Below are 18,680 nucleotides of genomic sequence, written 5' to 3' on the forward strand. Positions count from 1 at the left end.
GCCTGAAAGAGAAGCGACTCCTGCTAGGCTTCTATGGGTGCGAATGGTAACCATTCTGCTCCAGAAATCAAATTCTTGCCAGAAATTGATTTCTGGAGGAGAAATCTGTTTGGTAAAACATGACTAATTCTGCTCCAGAAATTGATTTCTGGAACAGAAATCTATTTTGATTTATTGATTTTTTTTGCACCTAAAAAAATTTAAATTTTACTCAAAGTGGGTGGCCACATGTATTATAAGCCATTCTGTAAAGTTTTGAAATTTTTGATTTTTTAAAATTTTTTTTTGGCACCTAAAAAATTTTAAATTTCACTCAAAGTGGGTGGCCACAAGTATTCTAAGCCATTTTGTGAAGTTTTGAATTTTTTTATTTTTTTATTTTTTTGGGCACCTCAAAAAATTTAAATTTTACTCAAAGTGGGTGGCTACAGATATTCTAAGTCATTCTGTGAAGTTTTGAAATTTTTTATTTTTTTTTATTTTTTTGGGCACCTCAAAAAATTTAAATTTCACTCAAAGTGGGTGGCCACAGGTATTTTAAGCCATTTTGTGAAGTTTTGAAAATTTTTATTTTTTTATTATTTTTCTTTTTTTTGGGCACCTCAAAAAATTTAAATTTCACTCAAAGTAGGTGGCCACAGGTATTTTAAGCCATTTTGTGAAGTTTTGAAATTTTTGATTTTTTTTCGGCATCTCAAAAAATTTAAATTTCACTCAAAGTGGATAGCCACAAGTATTCTAAGCTATTATGTGAAGTTTTGAAGTTTTTTATTTTTTTGGGCACCTTAAAAAATTTAAATTTCACTCAAAGTGGGTGGCCACGGGTATTCTAAGCCATTTTGTGAAATTTTGAAATTTTTGATTTTTTGATTTTTTGAAATTTTTTATTTCTTGTAAAAAAGGAAATTTGGGCTAGAATGCATTCTTGAATAGAGAAGCTACAAAAAGTAGCTTCTCTTTTTTGGGCCAAAACTCATTCTAGAAGCAAAAATTCATTCTAGAGCAAAAAAAAGAATGAAGTTTTACCAAACGCCTTTTTATTCCAGAATGCAAAAATTGCTCCAGAATGCATTCCAAAATTATTTTAACAAAACGCATTTCTGTTCCGGAATGCATTCTGGAGCAGAATTTCTGCTCCAGAACGGATTCCATGCGCGTCCTATGACGATGAAAGGAGTAGGAATGAATCGAATTGTCCACTAAACAAGCGGAGAGCGATTTTGGAATATATATATGTAAAAGCTGGAATTAACTCATTGAGACACTTTTTGAGTAATGACAATTCTGAGCTTTGAAACTCTAAAGTAAAGCGTGATCAGGTAGGAGCACTCTCAAGAAGTGCAATTTCTTAGGAAAGTGCCTACCTATACGCTAAAGAACAAAATCGTGAGACTTGATATGGGATAGACCAAAACGGACAATACATCAGTGAGTTAATCCAAAGATGTCACAATATGATATCAGAACTAGGTTTACCCATGAAGTGATAAGGTACGCCAAGTGATTGAAGTAGTAGAGTAGATCGTGGAAGTATAAAACAGTAAATGTATGTGTTTGCCCTTGATTGGTTAAGTGGTACAAGTAGCTTCTGTTACTAATTAGTTAGCCATTAAATTAAGTAAAATGCGTAAGCCCTATAAAACAACATGAATTATGGTGGCAATTTGAAGCAAGATCCTCATATGGAAGGAATCCTCTTGGCACTTGCAAATGTCGGGAGTTTGATGGAAAAGCAGGTACTACAACAAGCTACCTCTAGTTCGGGAAACGGAGAGCGTCATTTGCAAGGTTTAATCGAATAATTCTTGAAGTTGAAACCACCAAGGTTTGCTTGAGTAGGAAATCCTGAAAAGGGGGAATTGTGGATCGACGGGATGGAGAATATATTGGACTTGCTAGGTTGCAATGATATTGACAAGATAGGCTCTAGCTAAATACCAACTTAAAGGAAATGCCGGTCATTGGTGAAGGGCATCTAAGAAAATGGTGTTTTCAATTGGTACTACTGTGACTTGGGGTGGCTTTATCAATGCTGGGCACTTCAGTGACATGGCAGGTGGCGTGCCGCTACGCTCCGCCGCGAGGATACAAGCTGCCGTGCTGCATGTCCTTGTCCTCCGATCAAGGGATGAAGATCTCGTGCGCTACATACGCGTGCGACTGCAAGCCCTCCGATGCGCTACATACGCATGCGACTGCAAGCCCTCCGACACCGAGTTGTGCGCTCGGTAAGTCTTTTTCCATGTTATTGTCTACCTTCTTTTCTTTCCTTTATCATGATGCCTTAACATTAGGCCAATTTTTAACCATGAGGACAATACTTTGTGTGATGGGCTTTATTGAGTTAATACCGGAGACGTTCCAATTTGATCCATAGAACGCAGGTTGGCCTGCTCATAAAGGATCGGAGAGCACATAGTTGATAGTTCATTATATTCGCAACACAACCATGGATTGGCTTCATAACTGGAAAAAAAATGGACATGCTTATGTTGCTTAGATGTATTGATGCCGAGTGCAAATAAATTCGTAAATAAGTCGTCTGCCTGAGTTTTCGACTCGTGTCTTACCTGATGTTGTGAGGTTCATAGGACATTTTTCATAGACACGGTGTATGGAATTTTCATGTCTCGAAAGAGTGCGAAAAAGGCACGAATGTTCAAGCGAGATGGCAAATGTTCGTCGCTTGCAGGAGTTCCGGCAAATCTGAGCGTGGGAAATCGCCGGTCCAGACGCACCAACCACATGTGCCCCATCAACGTAAATTGGCACTTGCTGTCCAAAAGCAAAGGAAGCGTTTGGTGGTTCGAGGCGTCGATCTCGAACCTGAATCGCCACGCAAATTAATTACACGGATTGGATCCTCATGATTCAGCATCCGGTGGCACAAAAGTTTGCTAGTGCCAACACGAACTACTGGTCCCAGCCTCCCGAGCTTGGTCATTATGGAGTTGCCCTGCTTTCAATCTTCTTTCTAACTTTGCTTATAGATAGTTAGTTGGATCTCTGGTGTTAAGTAACAAAATGAGTACATTGAAATGTTTATTTTACGGCGAATCTAGGGACAATTCTACTTTATCTCAAGTTGTTTGAACATTCGGTATAATTCTCAAATGATATGCTATATATGATTCGTGTTGGTCTAAAACACTTGAAAGCATGACCGAGGAATTTCTCGTTCGTTCTACCTTAATTGCAGGGACCATGGAGGTGGTGTGGGGTATCAAACACTACAATCGAGGGCTAGCGGCGCCGGGGAGCAGAGGTTCCACGGCGAAGCTCGCGATAAGTTACAAGGGCAGCCCTGGAAAATGGAACTTCTCAAGCGATGTTTTCTTCAATGACGATCGGTGCGCCAATCCGCCTCTACCGCGACGAGACTCCTCGACATAAAGCGTGAGAAGGCGTTATCTTCATTCCAATGCTCACTAAGCCAGACTTGATCGAGAGGGATGATCTTTCCCTGATCTTTGAGCTTGTTTGATAGCAATGGAACTTCACTGGTTGACTTCAAGTACTGAAAGTATAGGCCAAACAGTTTTTGGTAATCGATCGCTAGGTAGCGAATGATAACCATTCTGTTCCGGAATGAGTTCCTGAACCAGAAATAAATTTTTCTATTTCTGGTTCCTGGATGAGTTTCTGAGAAAAAAAACCCGTTTGATAATGACAAAAAATTTCTATTTCTAGAACAGAAACCCGTTTGATAACAGCACAAAATTTCTATTTCCTCAAATAAAAACCCGTTTGATAAATAACAGAAAATTCTATTTCCAGGAACAAAAATCCATTTTTTTAGAAATGGAATAAAAATAATAAAAAATCCGAAAAATTCATAAAAATCTTTAAAAAAATTCAGAAAATCCCAAAAATTGAAAAATTCCAGAAAAAATCATCAAAATGTCTAGAAAATAAAAAAAAATTAGATTTCGGGAAAATAGGAAATTTGTTGAATTTTTTCAAAAAAAATCAAGAAATCAAAAATTTCAAAACTTCACAGAATTGCTTAGAATACCTGTGGCCACCCACTTTTAGTGAAATTTTAATTTTTTTAGGTGCCAAAAAAAATTAAAAAATCAAAAATTTCAAAACTTCACAGAATAGTTTAGAATACATGTGGCCACCCACTTTGAGTGAAATTTAAATTTTTTAAGGTGCCCAAAAAAATTCAAAAACTCAAAAATTTCAAAACTTTACAGAATGGCTTAGAATACCTGTGGCCACCCACTTTGAGTGAAATTTTAATTTTTGGAGGTGAAAAAAAAAGCAAAAAATCGAAAATTTCAAAACTTCACAGAATGACTTAGAATACATGTGGCCATCCACTTTGAGTGAAATTTAATTTTTTTTAGGTGAAAAAAAACATAAAAAATTAAAAATTTCAAAACTTCACAGAATGACTTACAATACCTCTAGCCACCCACTTTGAGTAAAATTTAATTTTTTTTAGATGCCCAAATGGTATTTTTGATTTTTATTTTATTTTTTTTGGTTCCTAAAGGAAATTAAATTTCACTCAAAGTGGATGGCCACATGTATTCTAAGCCACTCTGTGAAGTTTTGAAAATTTTTCTTTTTTGCTTATTTTTATTTTTTTTTCGACACCTAAAAAAAATTAAATTTCACTCAAAGTGGGTGACCACAGGTATTCTAAGCAATTATGTGAAGTTTTTTATTTTTTATTTTTTTATTTTTTTCGGAACCTAAAAAAATTTAAATTTCGCTTAAAGTGGATGGCCACAGGTATTCTAAGCCATTTTGTGAAGTTTTGAAATTTTATTTTTTATTTTTTATTTTTTTCGGCACCTAAAAAAATAAAATTTCGCTCAAAGTGGGTGGCCGCAGGTATTTTAAGCCATTCTGTAAAGTTTTGAAATTTTTACTTTTTTGCTTATTTTTATTTTTTTTGGCATATAAAAAAATGTACATTTCACTCAAAGTGGGTGGCCACAGGTATTTTAAGCTATTCTATGAAGTTTTGAAATTTTTTTATTTTTTTTTATTTTTTTCGTCACCTAAAAAAATTAAAATTTCACTCAAAGTGGATGGCCACAAGTATTCTAAGCCATTCTGTGAAGTTTTGAAATTTTTGATTTTTTGATTTTTTTCGGCACCTAAAAAAATAAAATTTCGCTCAAATTGGGTGGCCACAGGTATTCTAAGATATTCTGTGAAGTTTTTAAATTTTAGAATTTTTTATTTTTTTTTGGCAACTAAAAAAATTAAATTTTACTCAAAGTGGGTGGCCATAGGTTTTCTAAGCCATTTTGTGAAATTTTTTATTTTTTATTTTTTTTTATTTTTTTCGGTAACTAAAAAAATTTAAATTTCACTGAAAGTGGGTAGCCACAGATTCTAAACCATTCTGTTAAGTTTTGAAATTTTTGATTTTTTGCTTTTTTTTCTCACCTCAAAGATCGTGACTTCCATATGAATATATGTGTTGAAGAAAATGAATTCCTCAGAAATGGTTCTCACTTTTGTTCCAGAAATGAAAAACCAACTTTTTTTTGGTTCTCATTTCTGGTTTTAGAATCAGTTTTTCAAGCAAACTTGTCCCGGAAATAGAAAAATGAAATTGCATTACCAAACGGGTTTCTGGTCCAAAACTGATTCTGGGAACAAAAAACCAGTTCTGGACAGAACCAGAATGGTTTTCATGCAGCACCTAAGGGTGCGCATGGAATGCATTCCGGAACAGAATGGCGTTTGTTAAAAAATTTCCGGAAAGCATTCTGGAGCAATTTTTGCATTCTGAAATAAAAATACGTTTGTTAAAAATACTTGATTCCAGAATGCATTCTTGATTCCGGAATGCATTTTTGATTCCAGAATGAGTTTTTGGCAAAAAAAAGAGAAGCTTCTTTTTATAGCTTCTTGATTCCGGAATGCATTCTCCCTATTTTCTCATAATTTTTTTTTCAGAAAATGCATAAAAATTGAAAAATTCTAGAAAAAATCATAAAAATTTCCAGAAAATAAAAAAAAGTCAGATTTCGGGAAAATATGAAATTTAGTGAATTTTTTTTTAAAAAATCAAAAAAAATCAAAAATTTCAAAACTTCACAGAATAGCTTAAAATGCCTATGGCCACCCACTTTATGTGAAATTTAAATTTTTTGAGGTGCCCAAAAAAAAGAAAAATAATAATAAAATAAAAATTTTCAAAACTTCACAAAATGGCTTAAAATACCTGTGGCCACCCACTTTGAGTGAAATTTAAATTTTTTGAGGTGCCCAAAAAAAATAAAAAATTTCAAAACTTCACAGAATGGCTTAAAATACCTGTGGTCACCCACTTTGAGTGAAATTTAAATTTTTTGAGGTGCCCAAAAAAAATAAAAAATAAAAAAATTCAAAACTTCACAAAATGGCTTAGAATACCTGTGGCCACCCAATTTGAGTGAAATTTAAATTTTTTTAGGTGCCCAAAAAAATTTTAAAACTTTACAGAATGACTTATAATACCTGTGGCCACCTACTTTGAGTAAAATTAAAATTTTTTTAGGTGCAAAAGAAAATCAACAAATCAAAAACAGATTGCCCAAATCAATTTCTTCGAAATGAATTATCATGTTTTACCAAACAGATTTCTCCTCCAGAAATCAATTTCTGGCAAGAATTTGATTTCTGGAGCAGAATGGTTACCATTCGCACCTAAAACTAAAATCTGATAATAACCCTGTTCTTGTTTTCATCACCTTGTACTAATCCACACCCCGAGATTTCCTTCTTCACCGTGGTTAGAAAGACACTGCCCGCCAAAATTCATTAAACGCCACAGGTTGTTCGGTTGACCCACCATGTGTGTTTCTCCATCTCAATAGTAAATGTGATTGGGTGTCAAGCGAGTGACGGACGAAACACGATCGAACGCGACAATCGTAGATTTCGGATCCTTTCGTTTCCCGTATTGTTTTCACGGGGCAGTTCATATCCATCCGACAGCGACTCGAAGGCGCTTTTGGTTTCGCCAATTCCGATGAGGATCGAAACTCACCTGCTTCCACGTTGTTAAAGGTATTGAATCTCCTCTCTTAATAGCTAGACCTCCTTCGAACTCCCGATTCATTCGCGAACCTCTCCACTCCATCACGAAAGGTATCGGAGGACACCTCGGCGATAGCAGAGGCGACGGCGCACCAACGACCGGAGAATATCACGTCCGAAACACAGATCGAAGTACGTGTTTCATGTCCCAAACACAGATTCACAGAGCACGGGGGGAGTCGAGCTCGAGAGTACTAAAATTCCCATTGCGATGGCTTTGATTTCGGGCCACACGTACATTCGACCGCCTCCTTGCAAATACCATAGTAAATTTATGGGACAAAGGAGATTCACGTGATGCCATGCGAGTCCCCTCGACCACAGTGAAAAGAGGAAGGAAGCGAGATCAAGAGAGGTCCGCTGCACATTTCTGTCAGCCTGGGCCAACAAGTTGGATGAGGAACGCCATCATTACGATCGTCGAATGTGATGCCCCTACCGTCCACGGTGCGGATAAGATCAATGTTAGGACACATTAGATGTTTAGAAGAATCTGCATAAACTTTCACATATAATCTTCTTTACATATTCTCTGTTATGCACTATTTTTATTATGGTAATCGGAATCAAAAGTCCCTATCCATCTTCCGTATAATATATTCTTAGGCTTCGATCTTAGGCAAGATTTTTAACTCGCGCGAGTGTTTTTTGATATCAAACCACACGTTGAATGTGACGCCCACCATCCAAAGGCCCCCCCCCCCCCCCCCCCCCACCACATGCGTCCCGATGCTATAAACACCGGTTTAATTTAGGTGGAGACGGTGCGGATAAGAATAAGATTAATGTTAGGACATAGTATCTTTCTCTTGCGAATTCGATCCACTAGATGATTTAAGAATTAAATAAATGGGCCATGCTATCGAATAAATGTTCTGTTTTTTTTTCCCACTGCCGTCAATTTATTAGACATAATATATAAAGCATAGCAATTGAATGAATAGGAGAAGTGAAGCCTGTTTACGTTAAAAGAAAGGGCTTCTAAAAAATTCAAGGAGTACCCAACATTTGGTCAATGTTCCCTAAAAGGGTATTGATAAACCTTAGGGAAAAAGTCTTTTTCCCAATAAGTCGGGCCGAAAAGAACACCATCGCTTAAAAAAAAAACGTGGAACATCTTTATCATAACAATAGCCAGATTACGTTCAACATGGAGACATGATCAATTTACGTTCAATTTATCATAGTATAGACACGTGCACTTCACTGTAGATCACATAAATACTTCATGTAAGCACTCATTTACTATGTTTGCGCCGATTACCGAAAGTCCATTTGGCCCCACAACATAATAATTAGGAAAAAAGCCTCGCTTAAATTGTTCACTGCGATACATTTACCTTTTTTTGTGACACCAATGATTTCAAATTTGTACATGTGTGACATATTTACTTTATGTCAATAAGCACAGTTAAAAATATCTTCACGTAGAAGGCAAATTATGTTGATAATGATACCTACGTGATGTGTTTGATGTCACAAGAAAAAGTTCAGGATAAATATATCGTAACTCGTATAATTTGAGATTTTTTATTTAGCACATAAGGTTTGGGATTAATGTGTTACGGTCGACAGGTCTTTTGAAGGTCCTTTTCCTAATAATTACAGGAGTCCCAGCTATATACATCTCTCCTATTTTCTTGCTGGGTGGGCGAGAAGAAGCAGACCTGGCTCTATGGTTTCACCATTAACATCAACTTCACAGTCCAACCAAGCTTCAATCTCCCTCTGTCTCTTCACTACAATAGAAAGCCCACCGGATCCTACGCTCTTTACACTGTCCAACGCATCAAATCCCACCAACCCTCTGACACGAAATCGAAGCTTAACGACACCCCATCTTACCTTTAGCCCATTAGAGAGTGGAAAAAGAAGGAAAAGACCAAGATAAGACATCCAAAGAGATTCAATTGGAAAGCAGGACCTATCCATCCAGTTAGGCAGGCGAAAGAGACAACGTTAGACCCATGTCGAGACTGGAGAGTTGTTGGGTGGGGGGTGCAGGAAATTCACCTGCCGAACCAAGGGGCGCTTTGGTCTCTCTCCAAGTACCAAAAGCTGCTTATACTTGCACAATGCCCCCCACAAAGGAATCAAAAGGGAAGAAAGCAACGACACTCGCGCACCCCTTTTCGACATTCTCGAACAAAAAGAATAGGAGAATAAGGTAAAGAAGTGACCGAAAATCATGGAGCATTCCGGTATATATAAACTAACGCCCCACTAACTAAAGCGATGGTTTCACTGTGCAGCAATAGTACTGCCCCCACCTCACAAAGGAACAAACTCGATACTTACGCCCACCGAATTTAGTCACCACCAAACTTCGTCCCTAAGCAAGAAGAGGAGCACTTAAAAGGGCGAAAACCCAAAATCAAATCGCTCGGAAAAGGCAAGTCAATATTTTCCGGGCGAAAACGACCCCCCGCTGACCGGACATTTCAGTCCATATGTTGGAAGGAACATGTTATTTAATGTTGGTAATAAAGAAACGAGGCAATCATATATATTTATTTACTAGTTATAACCTTGGAATGGACCGTCCCGGCCGGGAAAAAGATGGGCCCTTTGCCCCCTTTCCCCTTTACTTCTCTTGGCTCGAGGAACAACACAAAATTCAACAAAAGAAAGAAAAAGATGGGATTGATTTGATTAATTAATGAAAAAACAGAGGACTTTTTGTGATGCTTGGACTACACATTCGGACTCCAAAGGCTCCACAAACGGGAGTTCAGAATCCCCAACACGTCCGGCAGCACCTTCCTCGCCAAACCCTTGTGGCTGCTCGCCGCCGCCGCCGGAGGCCTCCTCGCCGCCGCGTCGTCGACCGACTGAGCCGCTACCTGAGCCGCCGGAGCCGCCGCCGGGAGCTGGCAGCTCAGCTCGGCCTCCTCGGGAAGCTTCTCCGTTCCAGCCCTCTCCGGAGAGGTCACCGGCGTAGCTAACACCTCAGTCTCTGGCGAAGCAGCGACCGTGTCCTCTGCCTCGGACGGCGTGGCAGTCTCGATCACCGGCATCTGGGGTTCGGGTTCCGGCTCGGGTTTGCCCGAGGCGGCCCCACGGGCCATCCTGCTGTCTCGCTCGCGTCGCTTGGCCTTGCCTCGGCCGCCGCCGTTCTTGCTCTTGCTGAGCTCGCCACTGGCGAGATGGTCCTCGAAGGCCTCGATGGCCTGGTCGATGAGCTCCTGGTTGGGCGACGAGTCCCACCGGTGCCAGTAGCTCATGTAGCAGTCGAAGCAGTCGCAGTCGAAGCTGGGCGACGCCGCCGCAGCGGGCCCCCTCCGAGACGGCTGGGGCCTCTTCCTGCCGGGCCCGCCGGCGGCGGCGGGGGCCGCGGTGTCGAGGGACCGGGTGATCATGTAGGCGAGGACCTCGCGGTCCTCGAGGGAGAGGACGGAGGCGAGAGCGAGGATGGCCGCGGGCAGGAGCTTCATGACGGAGGGGACGTCCCTGGCGGCGCCGCTGCACGGAGGGTGCGAGGCGGCGGCGGCGGCGGAGGAGGAGGAGGAGGGAGATGGGTGGACTTTGCCCTTGTTCTTTATCTTCATCTCTGCTCCGGCGAGTGTGTCTGGGAGAGGGAGCGAGATTTTTTCGTTGGCGAAGGAGATGATGAAATGAGAGAGAGAGGGAGAGGTAGGAGCCGTCCTTTCTTTTTCAGGTTATAATAAAGGCGGGGACCGCCACCCGCCGAGGCGGTCTGGAGTCTCCACGCCCACGCTCATCGCTGGGCGCGTGCGCGCCACCTTAGATCGGCCATGAATGAGCCTTTGTTTAGCCACGTTGAGTTCCTCCGTGCTTACGTAAGGCCCATACGGTCGAGGCATCGAATGGGGATTTCGCTCCCCCAAACAAAAATTGTTTTTGCTTCCTGGGCTTTTGGTCGGTCCTGAATCGGGAAAGTTGTCCAAAAAATCTTAAAACTTAGTGCAATTTTGTGAAGACGAGACCGCCTTCACCGAAGCCGGCAAGGCCAGCCTCGCCCATGGCCACAATGGCACTGGTGAGCTCCGGTGACCCTCGCCGGGCAGTTTGCTAGCCACTGTGGGAAACAAAAAATTGAAAAGATGGAAGGAAAAAAAAAAGGGAAAAGAAAAATAAATAAGCAATTGAAAAAAATATTGAAAATTGTCCATGTCGGCGCCGGTCATGTCATGTAGGAAGACCGGCATTTACGTCAGTCATTTCCTGTCAAAATTAGCCAAATGGATTCAATTGGCAAAACTTTAAAAGGTTTAGTTTTTAATTGGTCATATTGAAAATTTTAAGACTGAATTGACAAAAGTACAATAAGTTTAAGATTTTTTGGACAATCTTCCTAATCTCAAGTCATATTGAAAATCCCAATTACTTTCGAACATATACAGGTTTGGGGCAAAGATTTTTTGGCCTGACGTGATTGTGACCTCCCAATGCTTGTCGTTGATCAAATCTAACTATAACTTCTAAATATATGCCTAAGGTAATTAATGTAGGCTTGATCAAATGGTTTGTTGAATGAGATATCGAGTTCGAAATCCGTCCTTCGAGTCCGTGATCAAAGCTTAATTGTAACGGCCCAAGATGAATGGGTTATTTGACTCATGTATGTCTTTGAGGTAATGAGACGGAACCCCCATAAATGCATCTTTCTTCTTTGACTTACTTTTTCAAGAGGAGTAAGGGTTTTAAAACATGCTCAATCAATTAACCTTTGGTTCGGCGACTTTCGTCAAGTAAGGAAATTAGATCTAGGACAAATCTGAATTGACTTTTGCTTCTTACATTTTACTTCTTACTTTATTTAAATCTTGCAGCTCACGCACTTTTAACATTTTTTTCAAACCCTAAACTTCTGAAAACTTCCACGACACTCAAATGGTGATATGCAGATTTACGTAGAATGATTTTCCAAAAATTGAATAACGGTGGAAAGGCAAAGAATTACTTTTACTTTATATTTTAGGTTAAACAACTAGGCTCTTAATTAAAAAGTTTCCTAAAGAATTGTTCCTACCTATAAATTGGATAGATAAAAGCCTACACATTATTATATGGCGGCAGGACACGCCACCAAGATGGCTAGTCATTAAGAGACTCTTTATAAAGGTCAGCATTATTCAGAATCAAATGGAAACAGCATTAATTGACATCATTAAACGATTCGACACATGCATCCGGAGTGCAACGAGATTGTCCCGTAAAATCTAACCCAACGTACATGTCGAGAGAGGGCGTGCAATGATCACTCGCATTATGCAGCTTTGAATAAAGGGCTTTAGTCGAACTTCAATGTGCCTTGGACTTTTGCTCTTGGAAGAAACAAGTACCGGTAATATGGTGGGCATAACTCGGGAAAAGTACCAAAAAAATTATAAATCTATTGCATTGGTATTGAATCAATTTAGTCATAAATCTTTTTCAATTCAGTCCATCTAGTCAATTTAAGCTGAAAATCGCTGATATGAACGCCGGCCGTCTGACGTGGCACAACCAGCGCTAACGTGAACATTTTAACAATATTTTTGTCGAATTTATTTTATAATTTTTTCTTTTATTTTCCCTTTTCTTTCCTGTTTTTTGTTCTTTCCTTTGCCAGTCACGAACCTCCACGATGACCGACCGGCGAGGGCGAGGGTGGGAACACCCTCGTCGACCCCTGGCGAGGGCCGGCAAGGGCTGGATGAGGCTGCCCCTCTCCAAATTCGATAGGGGACCTCGCCCAGGCGAGGTTGGCGAGGGCGTCCCGGCCTCTGGCTGGTGGCAGTCTCATCCAGCCCTCACTAGTCCTTGCCAAACCTCACCGGCGGCCTTCGGCAGTCACCATAGAGGCTGGCGACTAGCAGAGGGAAGAGAAAGGAAAGAAAATAAAATAAAAAGAAAAGGGAAAATAAAGTAAAAAATTATTTTAAAAAAATTATCAGCATCGGTGGTGCCACATAGGACGGCTGCGTCCACGTCAGTGACATCCGACCTAAATTGGTTGGATGGACTGAATTGGTACCGATGTGAAAATGTTTAGCACTAAATTGGTCAAATTGAAAGGTTTAAGATTGAATTGGTACCAATGTAAAAGGTTTAGGACTTTTTTGAAACTTTTCCCTGCATAGCTCCGAATCTACCTATTTTCATGAGCTTTGTCGAGTTTTGTTTGATTTTACTTCGTTTAAAGAGGATACGCCGCGTATTAAATTGTTCTTGGGTGTCTTGCAATAAATCATTAGCCCAAATTAAGGTATCAATACTAAAAAAAGAGTCATCTTTGTGCTGAGTTTTGTTCCCGGCATCTGTCCGCAACCTCCTCAACTAGCGCATCCGCGACGTCTCCTTTGACATCGTCGACACCTTCGAGTTCCTCACCCACGCCAAGCCTCGACCGCGGCTTCACACGGAGAGAGAGAGAGAGAGAGAGAGAGAGAGAGAGAGAGAGAGAGAGAGAGAGAGAGAGAGAGAGAGAGAGAGAGAGAGAGAGAGAGAGAGAGAGAGAGAGAGAGAGAGAGAGAGAGAGGTGTCCCGAGGCTAAATTGCCCTTGGCCATCACTTTGAAAATGACATGTGAGATGCACATGCTTGTCGGTCGGTGAAGATTTAAGCCACCAGTGAGTCCGGAGGTTGAATTGACACGAAGTCGTTAATTTCATGGGTTTTCTTTTTAATTTTTAAGACAAGCACTATTTTGAAGACTGTTTTGATAAAACGGGAAATTTATCAAAAAAGTCATAAACCTATTACACTTGTACCAATTCAGTCATAAATATTTTAATTTGGTTAATTTAGTCCTAAATCTTTTGACGATTTGTCAATATAGTCATTTCGATCAATTTTGGCTGGAAATCACTAATATTGACACTGGCAATGCCATGTAGAATAGTTGGCGTTGACGTTGGTAAATTTTATTTTTTTCTTTTTTCTTTTTCTTTCTTTCTTTTCCTTACCAAGTATGGTGAGGGTCGCTGCACAGGCAAGGGTCAGCGACCCTCACCGACCACTAGGCGAGGGCTTCGCAGCCCTCACTTGTCGTGGGAAGGGGTCTCAGCCCCGCCCAAATAGCCACTAGGCGAGGGCCATGACCCTCGCTCCTTGCCAGGCTTAAAAAGAAAAAAAAAGGAAAAGAAAGAAAAAATAAAAATAAAAAATTTATAAAAAATTTAGAAAACTTTAATAAAATTATAAAAGATTATCCACGTCAGTGCCGACCGTGCTACATAGGACAGCTTGTTTCCACGTCAATGATTTCCGGTCAAAATTGGCAGAAAGGATTTCATCGGCAAACCGTCAAAAGGTTTAAGACTAAAATGACCAAATTAAAATATTTAAGACTGAATTGGCACAAGTACAATAGGTTTAAGACTTTTTTGGTAATTTTCCCTAATAAAACGGCTCCATTTCATTGGGCTTTTTGAAATTTTACCCTTCTTGTATGGCATGGTAAAAGACATCTGTTTGGTTTTTTACTAAATTATTTGTCTAGCAAAATTATACATGATTCTTCCCTTGCCTTTTCACTCCAAAGGGGCATGTTGTTATTCGAGATTTCTGTTGTAATCCTCAGTCTTGCTTCTTCCAAGGTTTGGGCCGTTGTTTTGGATCTTCGCTGGATCTTTCGCGTTCCTGGTGATATAAGTAGTGAATCTTCTCAATCCGCTACACCATGAGTATCAACATAAGTTAGGATTTTACTACATTCAAACATAAAGTTGGATTACACAGCATGCAATTTGCTTGACTCGAGAACTTAAGAATATGCATATTAGGTCCACTCATAGTGATATATCTATTTTTATGCATTTATCACCGATTTCTTTACACATATAGAGATCCTGTCTATACATAATGACTCACTAAGTGATCTAGCTATCTATATATGTCAAAAATATATGGTGCCTGTACAAAAACCAATTTGCTCAAGCTATTGTACGTGTATTGTCCACAAATTTTACATTTTTTTGATAGGTCATTAAGACCAAATTTCATCGGAATGGGCTCATAAACTCCGAATGAATGAAATCCATTCATAACAAGAATGAAAGGAGCATAATGGGCGAAAAATCGAACTAATCAGGAAACGAAATGTATCAATAAATTAAGGACAAGGCAAACGATGATGCTTGTAAATGAAATAAGGAGGAGATGGCAATAAGCTAATAGATCAGTCTATTATACATTCATAAGCCAATTTCACAGTTCGTTTTGCTGTAAATTTTTTGCTATTCATTGGAATAGCTGTCGCAGAATATGACGAACAAAGGACAAGATGTCAAGTTCAAGGTTAACATGCACTGTGAGGGATGCGCCGATACTGTTCGTAATTGCCTCAGAGGTTTCGATGGTACATCAACATTTCAATTTTCCATTCATTCCTTTTCATTTGGTGTTTGAAACATAGTTTGTCTAGGGTAGCCATTCAATTGCAGAAGATGAAGACATCCCAAGTCATTTCCCATGTTGTTGTGTTCATTGCGTTCTCTCATTTCAGAAAAGGCAAGGGATAAGAAATTTGGACATATTTTCATTGACCGTCGAGCATTATTTCCGTTTGTACATAACAGTCGACTTTTGCTATTTTTCTCGTCGGGAAAAAGAAAAACTAATTTTCACGTTATGAAAATCAGGTGTCGAAGAAACTGTCACGAATAGGGAGAAACACGAGGTGATTGTCAAGGGCGAAAATGTGGATATTGTGAAGGTATTGGAGAGGTTGAGGAAGAAATATAACAAAAATGCTGAGCTCATAAGCCCAGAACTGCCAAAGACCAAGAAAGAAGAAATGAAGAAGACAGAGGTTTTATGTATTATAACCTTGGCAAGATCGATGTTCCATTCTAGGGTTAATGATAGTGAACAACAATAGTTTTCTTTGATTGCAGATTCCAGTCAAAACAGTTGTGCTCAAGATTTTCATGCACTGCGAGGGTTGTGTGCGTGATATCAAGAAGACCATCTACCAAATGGAAGGTAATTTTTTTCTCGTTAATCATACAAGAGATTCCTAATATACACTTTCGTGTGCCCTATGTTGCTCTATCAGGTGTCCTATCTGTGAAACCGGACATGGCCGGAGGAACGGTGACTGTCAAGGGGGCCGTCGAGCCGCCGAAGCTCGTGGAGTACATCAAGAAACAAATGGGGAAGCACGCGGAGATCGTGAAGGAGGAAGTGAAGAAGGATAAGAAAGTCGAGGAGAAGAAGAAAGGCGAAGCGAAGAAGGATAAGAAAGGCGAGGAGAAGAAACGGGAAGCGAACGAGGACGGTGGCCATTTGATTTACTGGGTTCACTGTCCTTCTCGGTGCCCTCAGTGCTGCTGCATGAATCACCTCTGTTGTTGCTGCGAGAATGCTTTCAGCGACGAGGATGTCCATTCTTGTTCCGTCATGTAAGGTGGGATTCCTTCTTTTTTAGCTGCTTCACTGCCACATAAATGAACAAATATAATTGTCATATCGTATCCTGTCGTTCCTTTTTAAGTTTTATTGTTCTGGACACGATGAAAAAAATAGAGTAAATGTGAGCTGAATATGGTCTGGGGAGCTCTTCTCCTCCCTCGCATAGATGATTCGGTTTGCACGTATCCAATTTCACGATGACTGTTGTCAGATAAGGTACGGATTCACATGAAATTTACATGAATCTTATCCGATCCGACTCATGAACTCAATATTGTCTTGGGAGCTATTCTCTTCCCTCGTGTAGATGATTCGATTTATATGTATCCAATTCACGATAACCGATGTCAAATAAGGTAATGATTCACATGTAATTTACGCGAATTTGAACCGATCCATTGTTAGAGAAAGGGACAATAAACCTATATAGTTTTGTTACTGTGGAATTACCAATTAATAGGCATGAACCCGTGCATTATGTGCGAGAATAAATGATAAAAAGAAATAAGCATTGTAAAAGATTTGTGTGGTCATTTGCTCTTTAATATAAAGAAACATTGTTAGAGAAAATTTGAGCAGTCAAATGTACTAAATTGTAATAAAAGGCAAATTATCAAAGTGAAGAGATCATAACCACAATGTTCCATGGTGATTAGTAAATATATGCTTATGTGGCGCTTAGGTGGAGTAATTTTTGTGGAGAATGTAACAAATCCAATGTTTGCAATATGTAGGTTTTTTTTCCTAATGATGTAGAATTTTATGTGTTATCGTGATAAATCATTGTAGGGATAATGACACAAACAATCCCTGAACTTTGACCCATTGTACAATTTGGTCCATGAACTTTTAATTTGTTCAATATATTCCCTTAACTTTTGGTACATGTTCTATATGAAATGTTCAATGTAGTCCATGAACTTAAATTAATGGAAGAACCACACTGAACATTTTCATGTTCTTTGATTGCAGATTCCAGTCAAAACAGTCAAAACATTTGCTTCAAAGAACCACACTGAACATTTTCACCGGCACTAATGTGGATAATTTTTAATAAAATTTTAATATTTTTTCGATTTTTTATTATTTTGATGATTTTTTTTTCCTTTTTCATTTTTGGCTTTCTTCCTCCCATGGCCGGTGACCAGCCACCGGCCATGGTTGGGCAGGCTAACCTCGCCCAAGGTTGGCCTCGCCCGGCTAGGTGATGCTCGGCGCGGCCTGGGCGAGCCCCGGCGAGGGCTCCCCTCGCCAGATCTGGCGAGGGGAGCCTCCGTCGGGGCTCACCCTCACCCAGGCGAGGGTTGGCTGGGCGACACTCGACGAGGCCGCCATGGCCTGGGCGATGGCCGGCCTTGCCAGATCTGGCTTAGGCTAGGCCGACCCTCGCCGGGCCTTGCCTGGGCGAAGCTCCCTTCATCGGGACGCCCTCACCGAGGCAAGGGTCAATCGGGCCTCACCTAGGCAAGGCTAGCCAACTTGACATGGCCGGGGTGGCCAATCACCGAAAAAAGGTTGAAGAAAGAAGAAAGAAAAAGAAAAGAAGGAAAAAAGAAAAAAATTAGAAAAATAATTAAAAAATCGAAAAAAATATTAAAATTTTATTAAAAACCGTCCATATCAACGCCGGCAGCACCACGTAGGCTGCTCGGCATCCACATCACCAAAATCTGGCCAAAATTAGCCGAAATGACTGAATTGGCACAAAAACAAAAGATTTAGAACTCAGTTGGCACAAAAAAAAGATTTAGGACTAAATTGGCATAAATATAAAAGGTTTAAGACTTTTTAAACACTTTTCCCACTAGAATTGTTATTTCTCCTTCGCTTCCATAATTTTGAAAAGTGAACGAAGACCAGCAAAATACATTTCATCACTTCTGTACTATATAAATCGCTACTCTCTTACAAACATATTTCTATTATCAATAAATAGTGATAAAAAATTAATTTGCGCGTACACACCAGTGTTACCTCTAGTCAATTTTTCTTTATTCTCTATCAAATGAAACTATAAGACTCCGTTTATTTTGCAGAAAACATTTTCCTTATTTCCCGACGTTTGGATCGATTAGAAAAATAAGTCAATAGAAAATCTATACTTAATTTGGGAAAATGATTTTTGATTTTTTTAAATCATTTTCCAAAATATAACTAGATATCTACGCTTGGACCCAGAACTCCATACTTGGGCATGGGAAGACAAACACTCATTCCTGAGTCCCCAGCGTTTAGGACTGGGTCCCCGGTGCCCGGGCACGAGTTCATTG

At 39.8% G+C, this 18,680-nt stretch overlaps 2 protein-coding genes and 1 pseudogene across 2 annotated transcripts; 2 read left to right on the forward strand and 1 right to left on the reverse strand.

Annotated features, from left to right (window-relative positions):
- Positions 1-2,029: 2,029 nt before the first annotated feature.
- LOC115680112 (protein COBRA-like) lies at positions 2,030-3,552 on the forward strand (annotated as a pseudogene).
- A 6,141-nt stretch (positions 3,553-9,693) lies between these two features.
- LOC115680087 (uncharacterized) lies at positions 9,694-10,665 on the reverse strand. The gene has a single exon (XM_030603824.2). The coding sequence runs from the start codon at positions 10,596-10,598 to the stop codon at positions 9,744-9,746; it is 855 nt and encodes a 284-aa protein (XP_030459684.1). The 5' UTR covers positions 10,599-10,665; the 3' UTR covers positions 9,694-9,743.
- A 4,596-nt stretch (positions 10,666-15,261) lies between these two features.
- On the forward strand, positions 15,262-16,404 carry LOC115680113 (heavy metal-associated isoprenylated plant protein 8-like). The gene is made up of 4 exons (XM_030603850.1): positions 15,262-15,355; positions 15,639-15,808; positions 15,894-15,981; positions 16,055-16,404. Exons 1-4 carry the CDS (start codon positions 15,262-15,264, stop codon positions 16,402-16,404), a joined length of 702 nt encoding a protein of 233 aa, XP_030459710.1.
- Positions 16,405-18,680: the final 2,276 nt, after the last annotated feature.

This window comes from Syzygium oleosum, unplaced genomic scaffold, assembly GCF_021117445.2.
Source record: "Syzygium oleosum isolate NSW1041296 unplaced genomic scaffold, Sole_v2.1 Sole_v2.06, whole genome shotgun sequence".
In the NCBI taxonomy this organism is placed as follows: domain Eukaryota; kingdom Viridiplantae; phylum Streptophyta; class Magnoliopsida; order Myrtales; family Myrtaceae; genus Syzygium; species Syzygium oleosum.